At 38.7% G+C, this 20,161-nt stretch overlaps 1 protein-coding gene across 1 annotated transcript in view; it reads right to left on the bottom strand.

Annotated features, from left to right (window-relative positions):
- Positions 1–20,161, bottom strand: part of FANCI (FA complementation group I) — a 124,653-nt gene that overhangs the window by 16,711 nt on the left and 87,781 nt on the right. The window contains exons 14-25 of the mRNA XM_030814987.1: positions 19,813–19,900; positions 17,338–17,468; positions 16,803–16,873; positions 15,384–15,498; positions 13,408–13,530; positions 8,358–8,426; positions 6,935–7,036; positions 5,785–5,961; positions 5,586–5,707; positions 4,649–4,813; positions 3,560–3,739; positions 121–287 (exon numbers count right to left, since the gene is read on the bottom strand). Of these exons, the coding sequence (XP_030670847.1) occupies positions 121–287; positions 3,560–3,739; positions 4,649–4,813; positions 5,586–5,707; positions 5,785–5,961; positions 6,935–7,036; positions 8,358–8,426; positions 13,408–13,530; positions 15,384–15,498; positions 16,803–16,873; positions 17,338–17,468; positions 19,813–19,900 (1,510 nt within the window). The remainder of the gene's footprint in view (positions 1–120; positions 288–3,559; positions 3,740–4,648; positions 4,814–5,585; positions 5,708–5,784; positions 5,962–6,934; positions 7,037–8,357; positions 8,427–13,407; positions 13,531–15,383; positions 15,499–16,802; positions 16,874–17,337; positions 17,469–19,812; positions 19,901–20,161) is intronic.

The raw sequence follows: 20,161 nt of genomic DNA, 5'->3' as shown, positions 1-20,161 counted from the left end.
ACTCCTCAGCAACATTAGGACTGTTCTCAAGTGTCTTCTGGTAGGTTAACAAATGGAATTAAGGGGTTGAGTTAAGGAGAAACCTAAATCAAGCCTATTTATTGATGCTGCAATGCTCACCCAAAGCTCTGAGAAACTGCTGAATCTTGGGCTGATAGAACTGTTGCACAGCACTGAATATTTTCTGTAAACCCTCCAAGCACAGCAGTGAGATGCTCTTTCCTTTCTCTTTCTTTCCCGACTCTTCCACTGAAGTAGGAATTGAAGTGTATCTCCATAGCAAGACTCTGAAGCAGGGGAAAGTGGTATTGTTTTTAAAGACAGGTTCACCGAGATAAAATTACATACAGTAAAATTCTTACCCTGTAGGTGAACAGTTCTAGAAGTTTAAAAAAACTTACGTGGTTGTGTAATCTCCCCACAATCAAGGTATTTCTATCACTCTAAAAGTTCCCTTGTGCTCACTGATAGTCAATTCTCTCCTCCCATTTCCAAGCAACTACTGATCTAATTTCTGTCCCTATGGTTTTACTTTCTACAAAACATCATACAAAAATGGTTATCATTCAGTATATAGCCTTCTGAGTCTGCCTTTAACACAGCAGATTCTATATTCATGAGGGATATTGCTATGCAGTTTTCTTGCAATGGTCTGGGTCTGGTTTGGTATCAGGGTAATGCTGACCTCATTAATTAAATGAGGTGGAATATGTTCTCTCCTATTTTCTGGGAGAATTTACACAGAACTTACATTACTTTTCCCTTAAATGTTTGGATGAATTTACCACTGAATAGACCTAGATCTGAAGTTTTGTGAAAAAAGTTTGAACCACAAATTCAGTTTCTTTGAATAGAGATAAGATTACTAAGGTGTTTTTTTTGAGACAGAGTCTCACTCTGTTGCCCAGGCTGGAGTGCAGTGGGGTGATCTCACTGCAAACTTACACCTCCCGGATTCAAGTGGTCTTCCTGCCTCAGCTTCCCGAGTAGCTGGTACTACAAGTGCACACCACCACGCCCAGCTAATTTTTGCATTTTTTTAGTAGAGTTGGGGTTTCACCATGTTGGCCAGGCTGGTCTTGAACTGCTGACCTCAGCTGATCCACCTGCCTCAGCCTCCCAAAAGTGCTGGGATTACAGATGTGAGCTACCACGCCCAGCCAGGTTGCCTATTTTTTGTTGAGTGAGCTTTCAAGAAATCTGTCCATTAAACTTAAAGTTTACTGGCATAAAATCGTTAATATTCTATTATCTATTTTTTAGCATCTGTAGGATCAGTAGTGATGTCCCTTCTTCCTCAATTCTGCTATTTGTAATGTGTCTTCTCTTTTCCTGATTAGTCTGGCTAAAGTTCATTACATTTATTGATCTTCTCAAAGAACCAGCTTTCTTTTAATGTTTTCTATTTTAATTTTCTGCTTCTTCATAGTTGTGCTTTTGTCTATTTCCTTCCTTCTGATTACTTTCATTATAATCTGCTCTTCTTTTTCTGTATTCTTAATGTGGAAGTTTATATGGGAGATTTGAGATTTTTAAATCACTAACTGCTTTAATTTCCTCAATAGTGCTTTGGCTGGATCATATGTTTTGACATGTTGTCTGTTTGTTTCCATTCTATTCAAGATGTTTTCTAATTTCCCTTACGACTTTTTGACTATGGGCTATTTAAAAGTGCAGTTAATTTCCAATATATGGGGATTATCTAGATATCTTTCTGTTACTGCTTTCTTCTTTAATTCTGTTTGGTCAGAGAATTTCTACTTTTTTAATTTGCTGAGTTTTTATGGCCCAAAATATGGCTCATCTTGGTGAATACACCATGTGCACATAAAAAGAATGTGTATTTTGAAGCTGCTGTGGAGTGTTCTTATAAGTGTCAATTAAATCAAGCTGGGTGACAGTGTTGTTCACTTCTTCTACCTCCTTCCAGTAGATTTTCTATCTACTGTTTTTTCTTGTTGTTTTCTGTTTTTTGACTACAGAGAGAGGGCTGATTACATTAATTAAGGATTTGTCTATTTTTCCTTCAGTTCCATCAGTTTTTGCTTTAAGTATTTTGAATCATTTAACCATTATGTAATATTCCTCTTTTTCCCCCCAATAATAGCCTAACATTTTATATATGACTAACAATCCATATCAAAGCAAGACTAGAAGCCCCGGGAACCCAAGAGTTCAAGGCCAGCCTGGGCAACACTGCAAACCCCATCTCTTTAAATGAAAACAAAAACAAAAACAAAAAAACAAACAAAAAAACAAAAGCCACAGTGGCTCAGGCCTGTAATCCCAGCACTTTGGGAGGCTGAGATGGACGTGTCACTTGAGCCCAGGAGTTCAAGACCAGCCTGGACAATATGGTGAAATCCTATCTCTACAGAAAATTTAAAAAAAAAATAAAAAGGGGCCGGGTGCAGTGGCTCACACCTGTAAACCCAGCACTTTGGGAGGTCGGGGTGGTGGATCACTTGAGGTCAGGAGTTCTAGACGAGCCTGTCCAGCATGGTGAAACCCTGTCTCTACTAAAAATACAAAAATTAGCAGGGCATGGTGGTGCATGCCTGTAATTCCAGCTACTCGGGAGACTAAGGCAGGAGGATCACTTGAACCAGGGAGGCCAAGGCTGCAGTAAGCCAAGATCACACCACTGCACTCTAGCCTGGGTGACAGAGCAAGACCCTGTCTCCAAAAAAAAGTAGTAAATAAAAAAAATTAAAATTAAAAATTAAAAAGTAGTTGGGCATGGTGGCATGCACCTGTAGGCCCAGCTACTCAGAAAGCTGCAGTGGAAGGATTGCTTGAACCTGGGAGGAAGAGGTTGTAGTGAGCTGAGATTGCACCATGGCATTCCACCCTGGGCAATGGAGCGAGACTCTCTCAAAAAAAGCCAAAACAACAACAACAAAAAAAAACAAAAGGGGGGGCGCCAGGGGAAGGCAAGACTAGAAAAAAGACCCTATGTCAATGACTGCACTTTTTTCACTCTTTTGAGATGGAGTTTTGCTCTTGTTCCCCAGGCTAGAGTGCAATGGCACAATCTAGGCTCACTGCAACCTCCGCCTCCCAGGTTCAAGCAATTCTCCTGCCTCAGCCTCCCGAGTAGCTGGTATTACAGGCATGTGCCACCATGCCAGGCTAATTTTTGTATTTTTAGTAGATACAGGGTTTCTCCATGTTGGTCAGGCTGGTCTCGAACTCCCAACCTCAGGTAATCCAACTGCCTCGGCCTCCCAAAGTGCTGGGATTACAGGCGTGAGGTGCCGTGCCTGGCTTTTTTTTTTTTTTTTTCTGGGGAGTCTTGCCCTGTCACCCAGGCTAGAATGCAGTGGTATGAACTCAGCTCACTGCGACCTCCACCTCCCGGTTCAAGTGATTCTCTTGCCTCAGCTTCCTGAGTAGCTGGGATTACAGGTGCTGCCACGACGCCTGGCTAATTTTTTATATTCTTTCACTCTTAAAATATGTCCAACCTGAAATTACCTTCATCCTCCGTTCCCAGTTTGTTCTCTTGGAGACACCACAGCCAAGTGGAATAAGTTTCTAAGGGGTGGGAGTGGCTTACCGAGTTATGTCACAGAGGTTCTGAAAGATCTTGTCTGGGTTTTGGCCATCAGGGCCACTCACATGCCCTGTTTCCTTTAGCTGCTGTACTTTCTGCAGAGCTACATTCACTGCATAGCGCATAAACTCATTGCTGGACCTGAGAACAGAAAGGCTTTCTTGGTGGCTTTGGATATTATCCCTAGAGAGAGAGAGAAAGAAAAAGAAAGATTCCCTTACTGCTATTGGTATATGGAATTAAGCTTTCTAGAAATTGTTCAGAACAGCAGCACCCAACAGAGCTTGCCAGTAAGCTCCGACTGGCAGACTCTCTAGGCAGCCCAAGCTATAGTCACTGCTATGGCTGCCCTTTTATAATCGTTATTCTTAGTGGTTCCTCATTTTCTCTCCCTCCCCAAATCCTTTACTTTGATAAAATTTAAATGTCAGTCTTAGTCTGTTTTTTTTTTTTTTGTCCCTTTGTATTTTTAATTCAGTCACCCCCCTACCTTTTTATTTATTTATTTATTTATTTATTTATTTGAGGCAGAATTTTGTTCTTGTTGCCCAGGCTGGAGTACAATGGTGTGATCTCAGCTCACTGCAACCTCTGCCTCCTGGGTTCAAGTGAGTTTCCTGCCTCAGCCTCCCAAGTAGCCGGGACCACCATGCCCGGCTAATTTTGTATTTTTAGTAGAGATGAGGTCTCACCATATCGGTCATGGCTGGTCTTGAACTTTTGACCTCAAGTGATCCACCCACCTCAGTCTACCAAAGTACTGGGATTACAGGAGTGAGACACCATCCCTGGCACCCCCTACCTTTTTAAATCTGTTATCTTGTACAAGCTACTTATATAGATTTTCTTAAAACACCGTTGGAATTCATCCCTATCTTTTCATTTATTAGCCCACTGTTTCTCATTTTTCCTTTAATAATTCAAGGTACCTATTTAAAGTACCTACCTAGGATTGTCCAGCTTTCAAGAAAAATAAAACCTCCTGACTTATTTCTTACTGTAAACAATCCAAACGAGGTGAAACAAGTGAGCCTAGGTAGGTATATGATCCTCAGGGAGTGGCTGTCTTTAAGCACTCCAGTAGAACCTTACCTGAAAAGAGCAGTGAGAAGACTGGACACAAATTTCATGGACAAAAGACTATCATTTGTCTTGTTGGCCATTTTAGTTTTGCCTTTACCAGCTTTTTCATTAAGGATGTCAGAGAGTTTTTTGTAACACATAAATAAGCTCAGAATGTCCTCAAACCTATTCTTACTGTAAAAAACAAAAAAGAGACTGCTAAGGACAAACATCAGAATATTGTGGTTTACTTTTACATATGATAATAAAGAAATCACAATGCTGCTTTAAATGTCACAGTTTAGACATAACATTATAAATGAATAGAACTTCATTAATATAATACTCCCAGGTCACAGCACTCTATCTGGGTTTTGTTTGCCCTGGTGTGACCTCGGCTCATCGCAACCTTCGCCTCCCAGGCTCAAGTGATTCCCCTGCCTCAGCCTCCCGAGTAGCTGGGACTACAGGTCCCAGCCACTACCACCTGGCTAATTTTTACATTATTAGTAGAGATGGGGTTTCACCATGTTGGCCAGGCTGGTCTTGAACTCGACCTCAAGTGATACACCCAGCTTGGCCTCCCAAAGTTCTGGGATTACAGGTGTGAGCCACTGCACCTGGCCTCCCCTCCCTTATTTATACCAGTCCCTGCAGAGTATTAAAGTCCAATACTACCACCAATCAAAATTTCCATGTTAAAATTAGGAGTTCCTGAATTCAGGGTCTGGGAAATTCTGAGTAAGTGAAACCCTGCTGGAAGGCTTTCATTTTATAGGCCTGGTAAGCATATACTTCAGTCCTCTCTAGTGGAAAGAACACAGTTTAGTCTTAGACCAGGTGCTCATTTAAGAGATAGTGTCATAGTCTGTGGTCTGTTTACTGCCTAGAATATTGCTACAGTAAAAATATATAAATAAAATGGAGAATTCATCAAATTACAAGTGGAGTTATAGCAATACCTTACCTGAAACAACTTATGGAGAAATTATATTCTATTAAAACCTCACAAACTCCCATCACAAGAAAAGCACAGATATTATTTTTTATGCCAATACTGGTGCTCTGAGAAAAATCTGCTGATTTATCCTAAAAGACACAAGATAAAAATTAATAAGCTACTAAAGAACTCCATCATTCAGTACAGCTGAGGACTTAGCAATTACCAGTTCAAAGTCTTCCAGCTCACTCTTAATCATTCTATTAGTAATGGACTCCAATATATCATCTAGGTCTTCGTAGAATGCCTCTTCCTCCTCCTCTTCCTCCTCTCCCTGCTGTAAGGGTATCACTGTATTCTTATACCAGGCCAAACAATGCTGAATACAACACAGCAGATAATCCTGTAGGAGAAAATAAGTAAATTAAATACTCTTGAGTGTTGATGGATAACCTATAAAGTTGTTCATAACCAGCAAATAATTCTTATCTATAAGGCTAAAGAAAATGATTAATTAGCATTACAAATTAAGTCCATCTAAATTAACAAAATTGGGAAAATTAACTGAACAGCAGCATCCTTTTCTAATGCTTCCCCCTGAAAATTGGCCTAAGTGGCTGACACCTAAAAATGCAACATTAGATGTGCTATCTCTGGTCTGATCAATAACCCTGGAGCTAGGTAGTGAAGTTAAATCTTCTCTAGTTCATTTGAGTCCCAGAGGCTATTCTAAAGATAGAGGTTTATGTTGAGGGAATCTTTAGGAGACCAACACAGCATCTTAAATCTAGGCTGAGGACATCTCATGTCACAGAAGGCACAAAAATGAAGGCAAGATATGACAACTGAAAGACTTCCTCCTTTCTTCTACCATGAGTTATAGGTCACTTGGGGTGGGAGTTTCCATTTTTATCCTCTTCGATGTCCTTGTGAGGCTAGATAAGAACAGAAAGTCAACCAGGCCTAGCTCCTCTGAAGGTTCAACAGTGCCAATCCTAGTTCAGCCTAAATCATATACTTCCTCCAGACTAATGAAGCAGGTCCCCTAGGTTCATCTGTTCCTAGGTGACATCATCCCTCTCCCCATTCTAAAGTACATTTATTTAGTGAATGTAATCAAAGATTCATAAATGAGATAAAATATTCTCTGGGGGAAGTGATGGAAGCCTTGATTTAGTAAAGGGCTAACATGGAGATAACTTACCAACAGATCCAAAATGATAATGGTTCAGAAATGATAAGCAGGGAAGACTTAAAAGTAAACATTCATTGGAAGAACCAGGAAGAGAATTTCACAGCAAAAGGTATCTCTTTGCAGAGTTCAACCCTATCCTTAATAATAAAAATAATGGTTGAAGGAAGAATAAAAGTCTCACCAGTGGTTCTTGTAGAGAGATCTTATCTCCTTGGGTCAGAATACAAGCTTCTAATTTCAGAGGAGGCAGCAGATCAGGTTTTGGCTCATAGAACTGTTTTAACTGTGTATAGCAAGAAAAAAAAGACATCTTGGCTCATAAATGCTTTTTACTTTTTTGTCAGGTGAAAGGTATCTTTGATATCTAATGCCTTCTAACACACGTTTCCCAACTGTTCAAAGAACAATGCAGCCAAGTTTTTATTGCTTTGGCTCACCCACATCCTGTGCTCTTGCTTTGGATATTGTACAGATTAGGATCATCTTTCCTATTCCAATTCCTTCTATTCCTAAACTTGTACGTGCAATCAACATTTTCAGTTAACTTGGAGGTTAAAAATATAGGATCCAGAGTCAGACTGGCTGAGTCGAAGATCCCAGTACCACTACTTATTACTGGTTTTTATAAAAGTATCTGTACCTTGATTCCTCATCTTAAAAATGAGGATATTATTAATATTCATTGTGTAAGGATTAAATATGACAATACATGTAAAGTACTTTAAACAGTATTTGGCATATAAGAGAGCCAAAAAAATATGAGTTATTATTTTTCTTCTTTTAACTTTTGGAGTCTGCAGAATTTTACTGGCCTGCATATTAACCTAAGTCAGAAAGCGCTATTCTATGCCTTCAAACATAATTTTCTATTTTTGTTAAATGTGTGAATGTAGATGTGTTGATTACAGTTTGAAAGATACAATATAGCTAACAGAATATAAATTTTATATAGGATCAAGCCCAAGGCCAGATGAAAAGCTTTTGATGGATAGTATGGGAACTTCCAATAATTTCACACATCTGAGACCTTAATTTCAAATGAAACTTCATAACTATCACAAAGCAATGGCATTGACAGAGAGCAAACAAAATGATAGACTAGGGGTCTAAAGGCACCCTACTGGTAGAGAGTCTCCATATGAATTCTTCTAGTCTTGAAGATTAAAAGAACTTAATCTTCTAATTTAAAAATTTGTTAACTGAAAAGTGCAGAAAGGGATGTAAAAGACATCCATGTATCCATTACCCAGATTTAAGAAATAATATTTTGCTATATTTGTTTTGGATTTCTTTTTTCTTTCAGAAATATAACATAATGGATACAGCTGCAATGGTCCTTATATAAATGGTTCTTCAAAATGTCCTTCTGACTTAGGATACAGACTGTTAATTCACAAGGATAACTGCTAGATGATGGTATTATGGCAGACAGGTAAGTGGTGACCAAGATAAGACAACCCAGAACAGCATCACATACCCATAGCATGTTCACAAAGTACCAATGTACTAGTTGGGAATTATTTTATATTTTGAAACGTCTAAAAACCATCAATTGTCTCTCAATCCTTGTCTGTTTTCCATATATCCATAAAAATGTATTTTACCTGTGAGAGCAGAGTTTGCATGACTGAATTAGCCAGCTGAGAGTTCCTTCGAAGAACATCATAAAACCCCTAAGAGGAATCAAAGAGAAGAAATAAGCGCTTTAACAGAGATACTAGTGATTTGGACAACCATAACTTAAAAATAACACTTTCTTTATCCTCTTCGCAGTTCTTTCCTATCAAGACCATATTTGATGGTCCTAAATGCCCTAATATAAATGACTGTATTTTTTTCCCACCCAAAATGTCCTAGTCTTAGTTAAGAACTGCTCAGAGTAAAATCCTGGGGAGGCCAGGTGCAGTAAGTCACACCTGTAATCCCAGCACTGTGGGAGGCTGAGACAGGCAGATCACTTGAGGCCAAGAGTTCGAGACCAGCCTGGCCAACACAGCAAAACCCTGTCTCTACTAAAAAATACAAAAATTAGCCAGGTGTGGTGGCACATGCCTGTAATCCCAGCTACTCGGGAGGCTGAGGTATGAAGGTTGCAGTGAGCTGAGATCACATCAGTGCACTCCAGCCTGGGCAATAAAGCAAAACTCTGTCTCAAAAAAAAAAAAAAAAAAAAAAAAAAAAATCCTGGGGAGAACTTTCTTTCTGGAACCTGGAAAAGAGGTTATACAGCTCATCTGTGAGTAAAAGCAAATGAGAATTGATCAACAAATTTTTTTTTGTTTAAAGAAAAGAAACAGGGCAGACACGGTGGCTCATGCCCGTAATCCCAGCACTTTGGAAGGCCAAGGCAGGAGGGATCACCTGAGATCAGGAGGTCGAGACCAGCCTGGTCAACATGGTGAAACCCCATCTCTACTAAAAATATAAAAATTAGCCAGGCATGGTGATGCACGCCTGTGATCCCAGCTACTTGGGAGGCTGAGGCAGGAGAATCGCTTGAACCAGGGATGGGGAGGTTGCGGTGAGCTGAGACCCGAGATCGCATCACTACATTCCAGTCTGGGCAACAGAGTGAGACTGTCAGAAAGGAAAGGAAAAAGGGGAAAGGAGAAAGGAACGAACCAAAGGAAAATTAATCCTAACAGGAATTAAAATATTTTATGAATGTGTAATAATAATAAAAAGACACTTTGTCTTGGCACAAAAATCTACAGGCAAAATTTTAAAATGGCATACAGAGATACACAGTACACATAAAGGAGGCAATGATGTCTGAACAAATGGTTAGCTTGGGGCAAAAGCTCCTCATATATATTATACAAATTCAGGATGAATTAAGTAGCTAAACGTCAAAAACAAATGCATAAAAAAAAAACCTCAAAGAAAATGTTAGTGAATATTCACTGGAAGGATTTGGACTTTCTACAGATAAAATAATAAAGATGGCCCAGGCATGGTAGCTTATGCCTTTAATCCCAGCACTTTGGAAGACTGAGGCAGGAGGATCGCTTGAAGCCAGGGCATTTGAGACCATCCTGGGCAACAAAGTGAGACCCTGTCTCTACAAAAGGTTAAAAAAAAAAACAGAAAAATTAGCTGGGTGCAGTGGCTCGTGCCTATGGTCCCAACTGTTTGGGGCTGAGGCAAGAGGATTATTTGAGCCTAGGAGCTGCAGGCTGCAGTGAGTGAGACTGCACCAGTGCACTCCAGCCTGGATAACAGAGCAAGACTCTGTCTCTTAAAAAAAAAAAGTAATAGAAGACATCTCAGAGGAAGAAAATCAACAGATTTAGTAACCAAAAATTATTATTTCTGTAAGTCTAAAAGGATCATATTAAAAAAAAAAAGCAAATGGCAATCTGGCATACACTTGTAACAAATATGACAAGTTATATCACTACATAAGGTATTTTCATATACCAATGATATACTAAGACTGATGAATAAATGAACAGCAATATTCTAATAGGTTTAAGTCTATGATCCACTTCATGTTAATTTTTTTTTACTTTAGAGCTAAATAAGGGCGAAGATTTTTTTTGGGGGGGAGGGGCACATCAAGGACTGCACAAGAGTTAACACATGAAGTCTAAGACTGCCTATCCTTAGTGCACCTTTGCCAGCTGGTGGCTGAGAATTTAGCTGGTAAACAGTTACTTACACTGACACAAAGCTCACCCTAAAGAAGAGTGGCTCACTGTGCCTTAACTATTTAAACAATGTGGTTTATACAGAATATGGGCATACCTAATTTTATTGCAAGTTGCTTGATTGCACTTCGCAGATATTACTTTTACAAATTAAAGGTTTGTGGCAACCCTACATCAAGCAAGTCTGTCAGTACCATTTTTCCAAAAGCATGTGCTCACTGCATGTCTCTGTGTCACATTTTGGTAATTCTCACAATATTTCAAACTTTCTCATTATTATTGTATGTGTTACAGGGATCTATGATAAATGATCTTTGACATTACTGTTGCAACTGGTTTGAAGAGTCACAAATTGTGTCTATATAAGATAGTGAACTTAATTGATAAATGCTGTGTATGTTCTGACTGTTCCACTGACTGGGCCATCATCTCATCTCTCCGCCTCTCCTCAGGCCTCCCTATTCCCTGAGACAAAACAATATTGAAATTAGGTCAATTAATAACCCCTACAATGACCTATAAGTATTCAAGTGAAAGGAAGAGTCGCACATCTCTCACTTTAAATCAAAAGCTAGAAATGACCAAGTTTAGTAAGAAAGGCATGTCACAAGCTGAGGCAAGTCAAAAGCTAGGCTTCTTGCACCGAAGAGCCAAGTTGTGAATGCAAAGAAATGCTCTTAAAGGAAATTTAAAGTGCTATTCCAGTGAACATATGAATGATTAGAAAGCAAAACAGCCTTACTGCTGATGTGGAGAAAGTTTTAGTGGTCTGGATAAAAGACCAAGCCAGCCACAACATTCCCTTAAGTCAAAGCCTAATCCAGAGCAAGGACCAAACTCTTCAATTCTATAAAGCCTGAAAGAGATGAGGAAGCTGCCGAAGAAAAGTTGAAGCGAGCAGACGTTGGTTCATGAGGTTTAAGGAAAGAAGCCATCTCCATAACATAAAAGTGCAAGGGGCTGGGCGCGGTGGCTCACGCCTGTAATCCCAGCACTTTAGGAGGCTGAGGTGGGCAGATCACGAGGTCAAGAGATTGAGACCATCCTGGCCAACATGGTGAAACCCAGTCTCTAGTAAAAATACAAAAATTAGCTGGGTGTGGTGGCGTGAGCCTATAGTCCCAGCTACTGGGGAGGCTGAGGCAGGAGAATCGCTTGAACCTGGGAGGTGGAGGTTGCAGTGAGCCAAGATCGCGCCACTGCACTCCAGCCTTGTGACAGAGTGAGACTCAAAAAAAAAAAAAAAAAGTGCAAGGTGAAGCAGCAAATGCTGATGGAGAAGCTGAGGCAGATTATCCAGAAGATATAGCTAACGTAATTGATCGAGGTGGTTATATTAAACAACAGATTTTCAATGTAGATGAAATAGCCTTATATTGGAAGAAGACTTTATCTGGGACTTTCCTAGCTAGGGAGGAGAAGTCAACGCCTGGCTTCAAAGGACAGGCTGACTGTCTTGTTAGGGGTTAATGTAGCTGCTGACTTTAAGTTGAAGTCAATGCTCATTTACTATTCCAAAAATCCTAGGGCCCTTAAGAATTATGCTACATCTACTCTGCCTGTGCTCTATAATTGGAAAAGCAAAGCCTGCATGATAACACACCTGTTTATAGCATGGTTTGCTGAATATTTTAAGCCCACTGTTGAGACCTACTGCTCAGAAAAAAAAAAAAAGATTCCTCAAAATATTACTGCTCATTGATAGTGTACCTAGGCATCTAAGAGCTCTGATGGAAAGGTACAGAAAGATGAATGTTGTTTTCATATATGCTACCACAATATCCTCTGGGTGAGTTATATGCTAATCACAAGTCAGTAGTTGTATTTCTCTTAGCTGTACTGTCATAATAACTAGTGATTTAATCAGACGTTCAGTAAACTGTTGAAAACTCAGTACAAAAAGAAAAAGAAGTTGCTTTTATAAAAACTAAGTTAGGCCGGGCATGGTGGCTCACGCCTGTAATCCCAACACTTTGGGATGCCGAGACAGATGGATCACTTGAGGCCAGGAGTACAAGACCAGCCTGGCCAACATGGTGAAATCCCATCTCTACTAAAAATACAAAAATCAGCTGGGCATGGTGGTGCACAGCTGTAATCCCGGGTACTTGGGAGGCTGAGATGCAGGAGAACTGCTTGAACCCACGAGATAGAGGATGGAGGCTGCAGTGAACCGAGATTGTGCCACTGCACTCCAGCCTGGGTGACAGAGCGAGACTCTGTCTCAAAGAAAAAAAAACTAAGTTAAATGTTTGGAAAGTCAGTCTCTCAAACCAGTTTCTGATAAATTAGAGGTAACACAATTGTAAAAAGAGAAAAAACTGAAGCTATCTAAAAGATTTTTGTACTAAACTGTATCTGAAGTAGCTTAAAGTTTTTATACCACTTTAGGTAAACACAAATTTGAAACTATAGGCAATAAATTAAGGGTATGGGTTTGTATGAGAGACAGGAAGTAAACTTGTAATCAATAACAAAGCAAAAAAAAGGACTTAGTCCTAAGACTGGCAAATTTATAGTATATTTAAATATTTCAAATTAAAATAAAATATTTAAGGTCTATCAACTGTGTTTTATGATTCCTCACCTTAAAAAAATTTTTTTGAGAGACAAGGTCTCACTCTGTTGCCTGGGTTGGAGTGCAGTGATGTGATGATAGCTCACTGCAGCCTCGCTGCTGGGATCCTCCTGCCTCAGCCTCCTGAGTAGCTGGGACCATGGGCGCATGCCACCACACCCAGCTAATGTTTTTTATTTTCTTATTTTTTGTAAAGACAGAGTCTTGCTTGATCCTCCTGCCTTGGCCTCACAAGGTGTTGGGATTACAGGTGTGAGCCACTGTGCCCTGCCTTAAACAACTTTTTGACCAAACATCACTAGCTACTGGTGCTGACTAAATCAAATAAGAGCATAGCTACTGTACTTTCATAATCAGGAAAAAAATTACTAAAATAAAAATTATTAGTTGGGGGTTTGCTACATTCCTTCCATTCTACTGACTTACCTCATAAAGCATGAGTCGAACATCAGCTTGCTGGCTTAAGCATCTCCTCAAACTATCCATGATCTCAAGGCAAAAAGTTTCATTGGCGACAGAATTGTAATGGCTGTGAACATCCACATGAACCTGAAAGGAAGACAGGCCAATTAATGTCTATCTTACCAAAGCAGTTTCCAATAAGGAGCTAAACGAGCCTATGTTCTTGGTCAAAAAAACTTAACCTTTCTCCACATGCCAAACCCCAGGGGTGAGACACACAGTATAATCATTACCATGCGGTAATAAGTGTCACTCTTATTCTGGTTTGGAATAAGAGAATTTTTAAGCATTTTAACAAAATTAACTGTTCCTATTCCTTAAGGTTTCCTTGACAATATCAATTGCTTAGGAAGGCACACTGCTTATTTCAAGCCACTAGAATCCAGTAGTAATAATATACATAATTTTATTTAAAAGGTCTAAGACTTCTTCAATAGCTAGAAGAATCTCACTCTTCCACAAATTCTAGAAAGGTTTAGGAGGAAGACAGTCTTTTGTTTAGAAATGGACATGACAAAGAACTGACATCCTTTGTGTAAATTACATAATAAAATCAGCAATTATAGACCAAGAATTCCTAATCCTTACTCCAGGCATCACAGTAATGTAGTTCATACTGCCTGAGGCCAAATCCTTCTTCCACCCTTTCTTGGTTATATAACCTTGGGCAAGTTATTTAACCTGGCTCAGCCTCAGTTTCCCTGCCTTTAAAATGGGGATAACAACATACAAATGATACCTAGTGTTCCTAATATTTAATCTATGCATATGTTATAGACAAAGCTTTATGTAGTTATACCAAAGCAATAAAGTGAGGATTCCTAGTCAAACTGTTATATATAAATATGTCTCCTATTTATAAATCTTATAGTACATCATTTAAATTATGAAGACAATTTTATTGCTCCAAAGCCTAGATTACCAGATTATTATAAAAAGTTTTGTTTTCTCAGATTACAAGGTGTAATATATGTTTTTGTGCAAAGTAAATAAATTGACAGAAGAAAATGGGATAATAATAGTATCTAGCCTCAGAGGACTGCTGTGAAGATTAAATGAGATAATAAATGTAAAGCACTTTAGCACAATATCTAGCACCATGCTATCCAAAAGAAATATAATATGGGCCGGGTGTGGTGGTTCACGCCTGTAATCCCAGCACTTTGGGAGGCCAAGGCGGGTGGATCACGAGGTAAGGAGATTGAGACCTCCTGACTGACACAATGAAACCCCATCTCTACTAAAAATACAAAAAATTAGCTGGGTGCGGTAGCAGGCGCCTGTAGTCCCAGCTACTTGGGAGGCTGAGGCAGGAGAATGGCGTGAACCCAGGAGGCAGAGCTTCCAGTGAGTTGCAGTGAGCTGAGATCGTACCACTGCACTCCAGCCTGGGTGACAGAGAGAGACTTCGTCTCAAAAAAAAAAAAAAAAAAAAAAAGAAAAATATAATATGAACCACAAATGCAAGCCATGTATGTAATTTTATATTTTCTAGTAGCCACATTAAAAAAGTAAAGAGAAAGAGATAGGGTAAATTTTAATGTTTTCTGTAACCCAACACATAAAAAATTCTCTCTGAAGATGTAATCAATATTAAAAATTATTAGATTTTTACATTCTTTTATTTCAAAATCTGGTATGAATTTTGCATGTATAGCACAACACAATGTGGACTAGTCACATTTCAATCAAATGTTCCATTCAATAGCCACACTGAGGACAGTGGCTACCATACTGGATAGTACAGTTTAGCATACAGTAAATCTGCCACTAATAAGTGTTGGCCAATATCATCATCATCATCAACATCATCATCATCAGACTCTTTAGTTCTAGGATCATTCTTACAACCATAACAGGAATAAAAGAAAACAGTGTGCATTTCATCGATGCACATGAATCATACGCACACACTACAAGTTAACATAAATAATCCTTACCTGACTGACACTAAGAGACTGACTGCACTGAGAGGATGACAGGCTGCCTAAAACTTTAAAGTTCTTCAGGAGCAGCAAAAACCCAGCAACTGCAGATTTTCGGGCATCAAGTTGGCTAGCTCAGAAATAGAGAAGTTAACAAACAGTACTGTTTCACAGGAATATGCTTCTGGGTCAGAAAAATCCAGCTAGTTGCATACAGAGAAGGCATATGTATAAACAATGAAGCGTAGAGCAAAATGAAGTGAATTTATGTACTCAAAATAAGGTATCAGCTGTTCAAAGCAATTTATAGTACAGAAATTGAACTGACTTTTTTCATTACTTAACTCATGATACTCTACTTACTTCTATCCTGCTCTCAAGTCTATGTGAGGAATAAGAATAAGAGTGCTGAGAGACTGTAAAATTGGCTGGTTACTCAAATGTAAGAAATTGCTGATTTTGCCATGTTTGAAGGAGTGCTTCCCTTCATATGCTCTCTTTCATCATAGGATAATGTAGTATTTGATGCCATGTAAAAACTGTCCTTCCAGAAAATGTCACACTTGTCTTCTCACTGAGGCGCAATGATTAACTCATGTTAAAGATGTTACAACATAATATCTCAGTCTATTCGCCATGCCTTTGGGTGAGGAGTAACAAAAACTGTTAATTCTAGAACAAAGATAATAGTATATGGCTTAGTTGTTCCTCTGGACACCCATGAATATATATAATATGGCCAATGTGATATTAATTGGGCATCTTATCCTCAAAGTACCAAATGCTTTTCACATATTACTGTCTTATATTTTTAGGAGATGGCAAGATCATCTCTAGCTTATATACTAAGAAATAAAGGAAGAGATGTTAGGAGGGATTAGCTAAGCTACAAATAAAACTCATTCCCCTCAACAATTAATTTGATCTACTGGCCTCTAGATCATAATTCAGATGTTCACTAAAATGAGATTCTTAAGTATATTCTTCTTGACTAAGGTGCTTTCCCCTTTGGAACTGCTGCCAGCTCAGGTTTCAGAGTATTTGACACTAGAACATTATCCTGAAGATTATTCTAATGTAGTAGAGCAAAGTACTTGACATCACAAGCTCTGGTATTAGACCTGACTTTGAATCCTTGCTCCACCACCAACTACTGTTTTACCTTTGGAAAGTCACTCATCTTCTCTAAGCCTAAGTTTTCTTATCTGTAAAATGGGAATTGCAATAATTCTTACTTCATAGGGTTGCTGTGAAGACTAAATGAAAAAAGCACATAAAGCACTTAGCAAAATGCCTTATTTGATGAAATTGCTCTGCGGGGCTAGGAATTCTCATGATCACTGTGAACAGGTGGTACTAGGAGATGGCAGAGATAACTTTAGCTCCAACATTAGAAGATGACATCTTCCTATGATATAAAAAGATGCTACATACTTGGCAAACATAGCTTTCCGAAGGACAAGTATCAAGGAGTCTCTCATTGACATGCTGATTTTGAGAAGGGGCTGAAAAAGAATCAGTGGGTAAAAACAGAACAAATTTGCTTATTAGCCTTAGCTCATTTCTACCCAATACCGTGACCATATGGCTTCTACAAGGAAGCTTACGTCTCTTTTGTATACGTTTTAATGTTTATTACAGTTAACAAAGACAATAGTATACTTTGAAACACTAAAATGAAACTGGTTGCGAATGCCTTTGTAAATCTATTGTACTCAATAATGTTCTAAGAGAGTTTTAATTATTTCATTAACTTGAAAATGAGTTGAGAGAATAGTGCTATGGATAGTAAACAAACCTGGAAAACAGTCTTGATCAATGCTCTTGCCCTTTTAATGCAAATTTTATGTTTCAGACTAAAGTGGAATAGAATTTCTTAGACATACATATTTATACAGAAATGCATCAGACTTCCACTAGACAGTTAAACCTCAGTTTTGGCAAGTTACTTGGGAATCTGAAGACTTACCTGCACTGCCTTAAGCAGCCTTTGTACGGTCTGAAGGGGCAGAAAGGACAAATAGTCAAAAGCTTCTGTGACTTTAGAAGAACAACTTTGAAGAACTAAGGGTGCATACATGACGATATTTGAAAGCAGATCTGAAAAACAAGAAAAATACGGAGAAAGAAATGTGAAGTCTTTTGTTTCCTTTCTCAAATAAGCCAAGTATACTGTAATACAAATTTCTACTGATTCTATATATACTTTTTCTCCAATGTAACCAGGATAATTTTAGCTTTTTTCTATGATAGTTTCAATTTCTATAAAAATTAAACTGCCTAAAAGAAAGGAAGAAACCGATTACACTGCCTAGACATAAGTAGTAGCACACATCTTCTTACTTCTAAGCTAAAATAAATCAATAAATATTTCTGAATTTTTACTACATGCAAGCATAATATGGTCCTATCAGGAACATAAAAGTATAAAACATAGTCTTTCTTTAAAAATGTTAACAATTTAGTTGGAAGTAAAAAAATTTTTTTAAAGAATTAAAGAAGTAAATCACAGAGCAATATCAAATATCTATTAATTCCAAACATAGTTTATTGCCTACCAAATGGTAAAGGGAGTTTAAATAGGAGTTCAAAGGAAGAAGAGATCATTATGAGTTGGTATATATTAGGAAAGCAATGAGGAGAAGGAACTTAAACTAGGTTCTAAAAGATGGGGAACATTTAAATGCACAAAGAACCAGAAATGCCTACATATATAAAGGGAAAAGTATGAGTAAAGGTATGAGAAAGGTAAGTATAAGACATATTCAGAAGATGGTAGGGAAATCAATGATGCTGGGGTGAAGAATCCAGGAAAGTAAATAACTGACTTTAACATTGGAAACGTAGGTTGGGATCAACTTGTCAAGGACCTTCAGTGCCAGGATAAAGAGCTGACAATTTGGCCAGGCGTGGTGGCTCACGCCTGTAATCCCAGCACTTTGGAAGGCCGAGGCAGGTGGATCATGAGGTCAAGAGATTGAGACCATCCTGGCCAACGTGGTCAAACACCGTCTCTACTAAAAATACAAAAATTAGCTGGGTGTGGTGGCGCGTGCCTGTAGTCCCAGCTACTCGCAAGGCTGAGGCAGGAGAATTGCTTGAACCCGGGAGGCCGAGGTTGCAGTGAGCTGAGATCACACCACTGCACTCCAGCCTGGGTGACAGAGTGAGACTCCATCTCAAAAAACAAACAAACAAAAAGAGCTATTAAATAACATATTGATGATTTTGTAGCAACAAGGTGGTATTTTAGGAATACTAATCTGTGGTAATATGCAGGTTAAATTGCTGCAGGGAGAAGAAAAAGTCAGGAAACCAGTTAGAAAGCTGTGGCATTAGTCTAAATTCAAGGTTGTAAGAATGGGAACTAGACACTGGATGTGAGGTTGGGGGAGGAGGGAATATAGAAAAAATAACAGTATGAGGGAGAAAAATGACAGAACTTAGGTACTAAGTGTGTTTGAGAAAATAAAAGGTAATTCCAGCCTCTAGGACCTGGAGAAACATGCTTCAAATAATGGAAATAGGAGCAATGGAAAGGAAAATTTGTTTGAAGGGAACTGTACTATATTTGAGGTAAAAGAAAAACTGGTCACAGGCAGGAAAAGAAGCAAACTCTTACAGTAATCAGAGAACTTACCTAAAAAGTTTCAGGGGAGTTATAAACAGTGATGAATGACATAGAGAAATTTTTAAAATTGGTGAGTAAGGCTAGTAAATTTAGACATTAGGAGTTATGTATTAAAGACAGCAAATTCAGGCCAAGCATGGTGGCTCACGCCTGTAATCCCAGCACTTTGGGAAGCTAAGGTGGGTGGATCACCTGAAGTCAGGAGTTCGAGACCAGCCTGGCTAGCATGGCGAAACCCTGCCTCTATTAATAATACAAAAATTATCTGGGTGTGGTAGCGTGTGCCTATAATCCCAGCTACTGAGGAGGCTGAGACATGAGAACTGCTTGAACCCAGGAGGCAGAGGTTGCAGTGAGCTGAGATTGCGCCACTGCACTCCAGCCTGGGCAACAGAGTAAAACTGTGTCCAAAAAAGAAAAAACAACAACAACAACAAAAAAAACCCCAGCAAATTCAGAGGTCACCAGAAAGAAACGCTGTGCAGTCCAAATGTCAAGGCTAAAAGGACTAGGAAGTCAATGAGTGGCAGCAGAAGGACAGCACTCATTTGAGAGGTATTAATAAAAAGAGAAAATGTTGAGGCAAAATGGAAATTTTACTTATTGGTTTAATTGTTGCTTTCCTTACTGACAACAACAGCCTTTTTGACAACTGACAATCCCAGACAACATAAGTGGATTTGCTTTATTGGCATCCTATCAAAGATACTGCATTTAAATGCTCATTAAAATTTTTTTCCCAGGACCAAATGATTATGACATTTAAATGAAAATATTTCTAAAAACTTTATTCATTCTTTCAAAGTTTAATACCTAAGAAATGACTGATGGGAGAAGATGCTCTGGTAACAACCCTGTTGAGGACCTGCTCCAAAATTTCTTGTCTGATCATCTCATGGATCTAAAAAGAACAGAATAAATAAAATATTCCTGGGTGACCTTCAGCTTTTAAGTACATCAATGCATGTCAGGCAGGATGAAGAACTGTCTGGGTATGAGTAAAACTAAAAAAATCAGAATATAATGTGAATCATCTGGAAAGACAGAATCACTCAACTTTCCCCTTGTTCTGTGCTTAGATGATTCATTAGTAGGATAATACCATGTTTATTAGCCTAAAAGTACAGATCACATTAAACTATTGCTACATATAAGGTTCAGC

This window comes from Nomascus leucogenys, chromosome 6, assembly GCF_006542625.1.
Source record: "Nomascus leucogenys isolate Asia chromosome 6, Asia_NLE_v1, whole genome shotgun sequence".
Classification (NCBI taxonomy): Eukaryota; Metazoa; Chordata; class Mammalia; order Primates; family Hylobatidae; genus Nomascus; species Nomascus leucogenys.
This window is presented reverse-complemented; position numbering and strand designations above follow the sequence as displayed.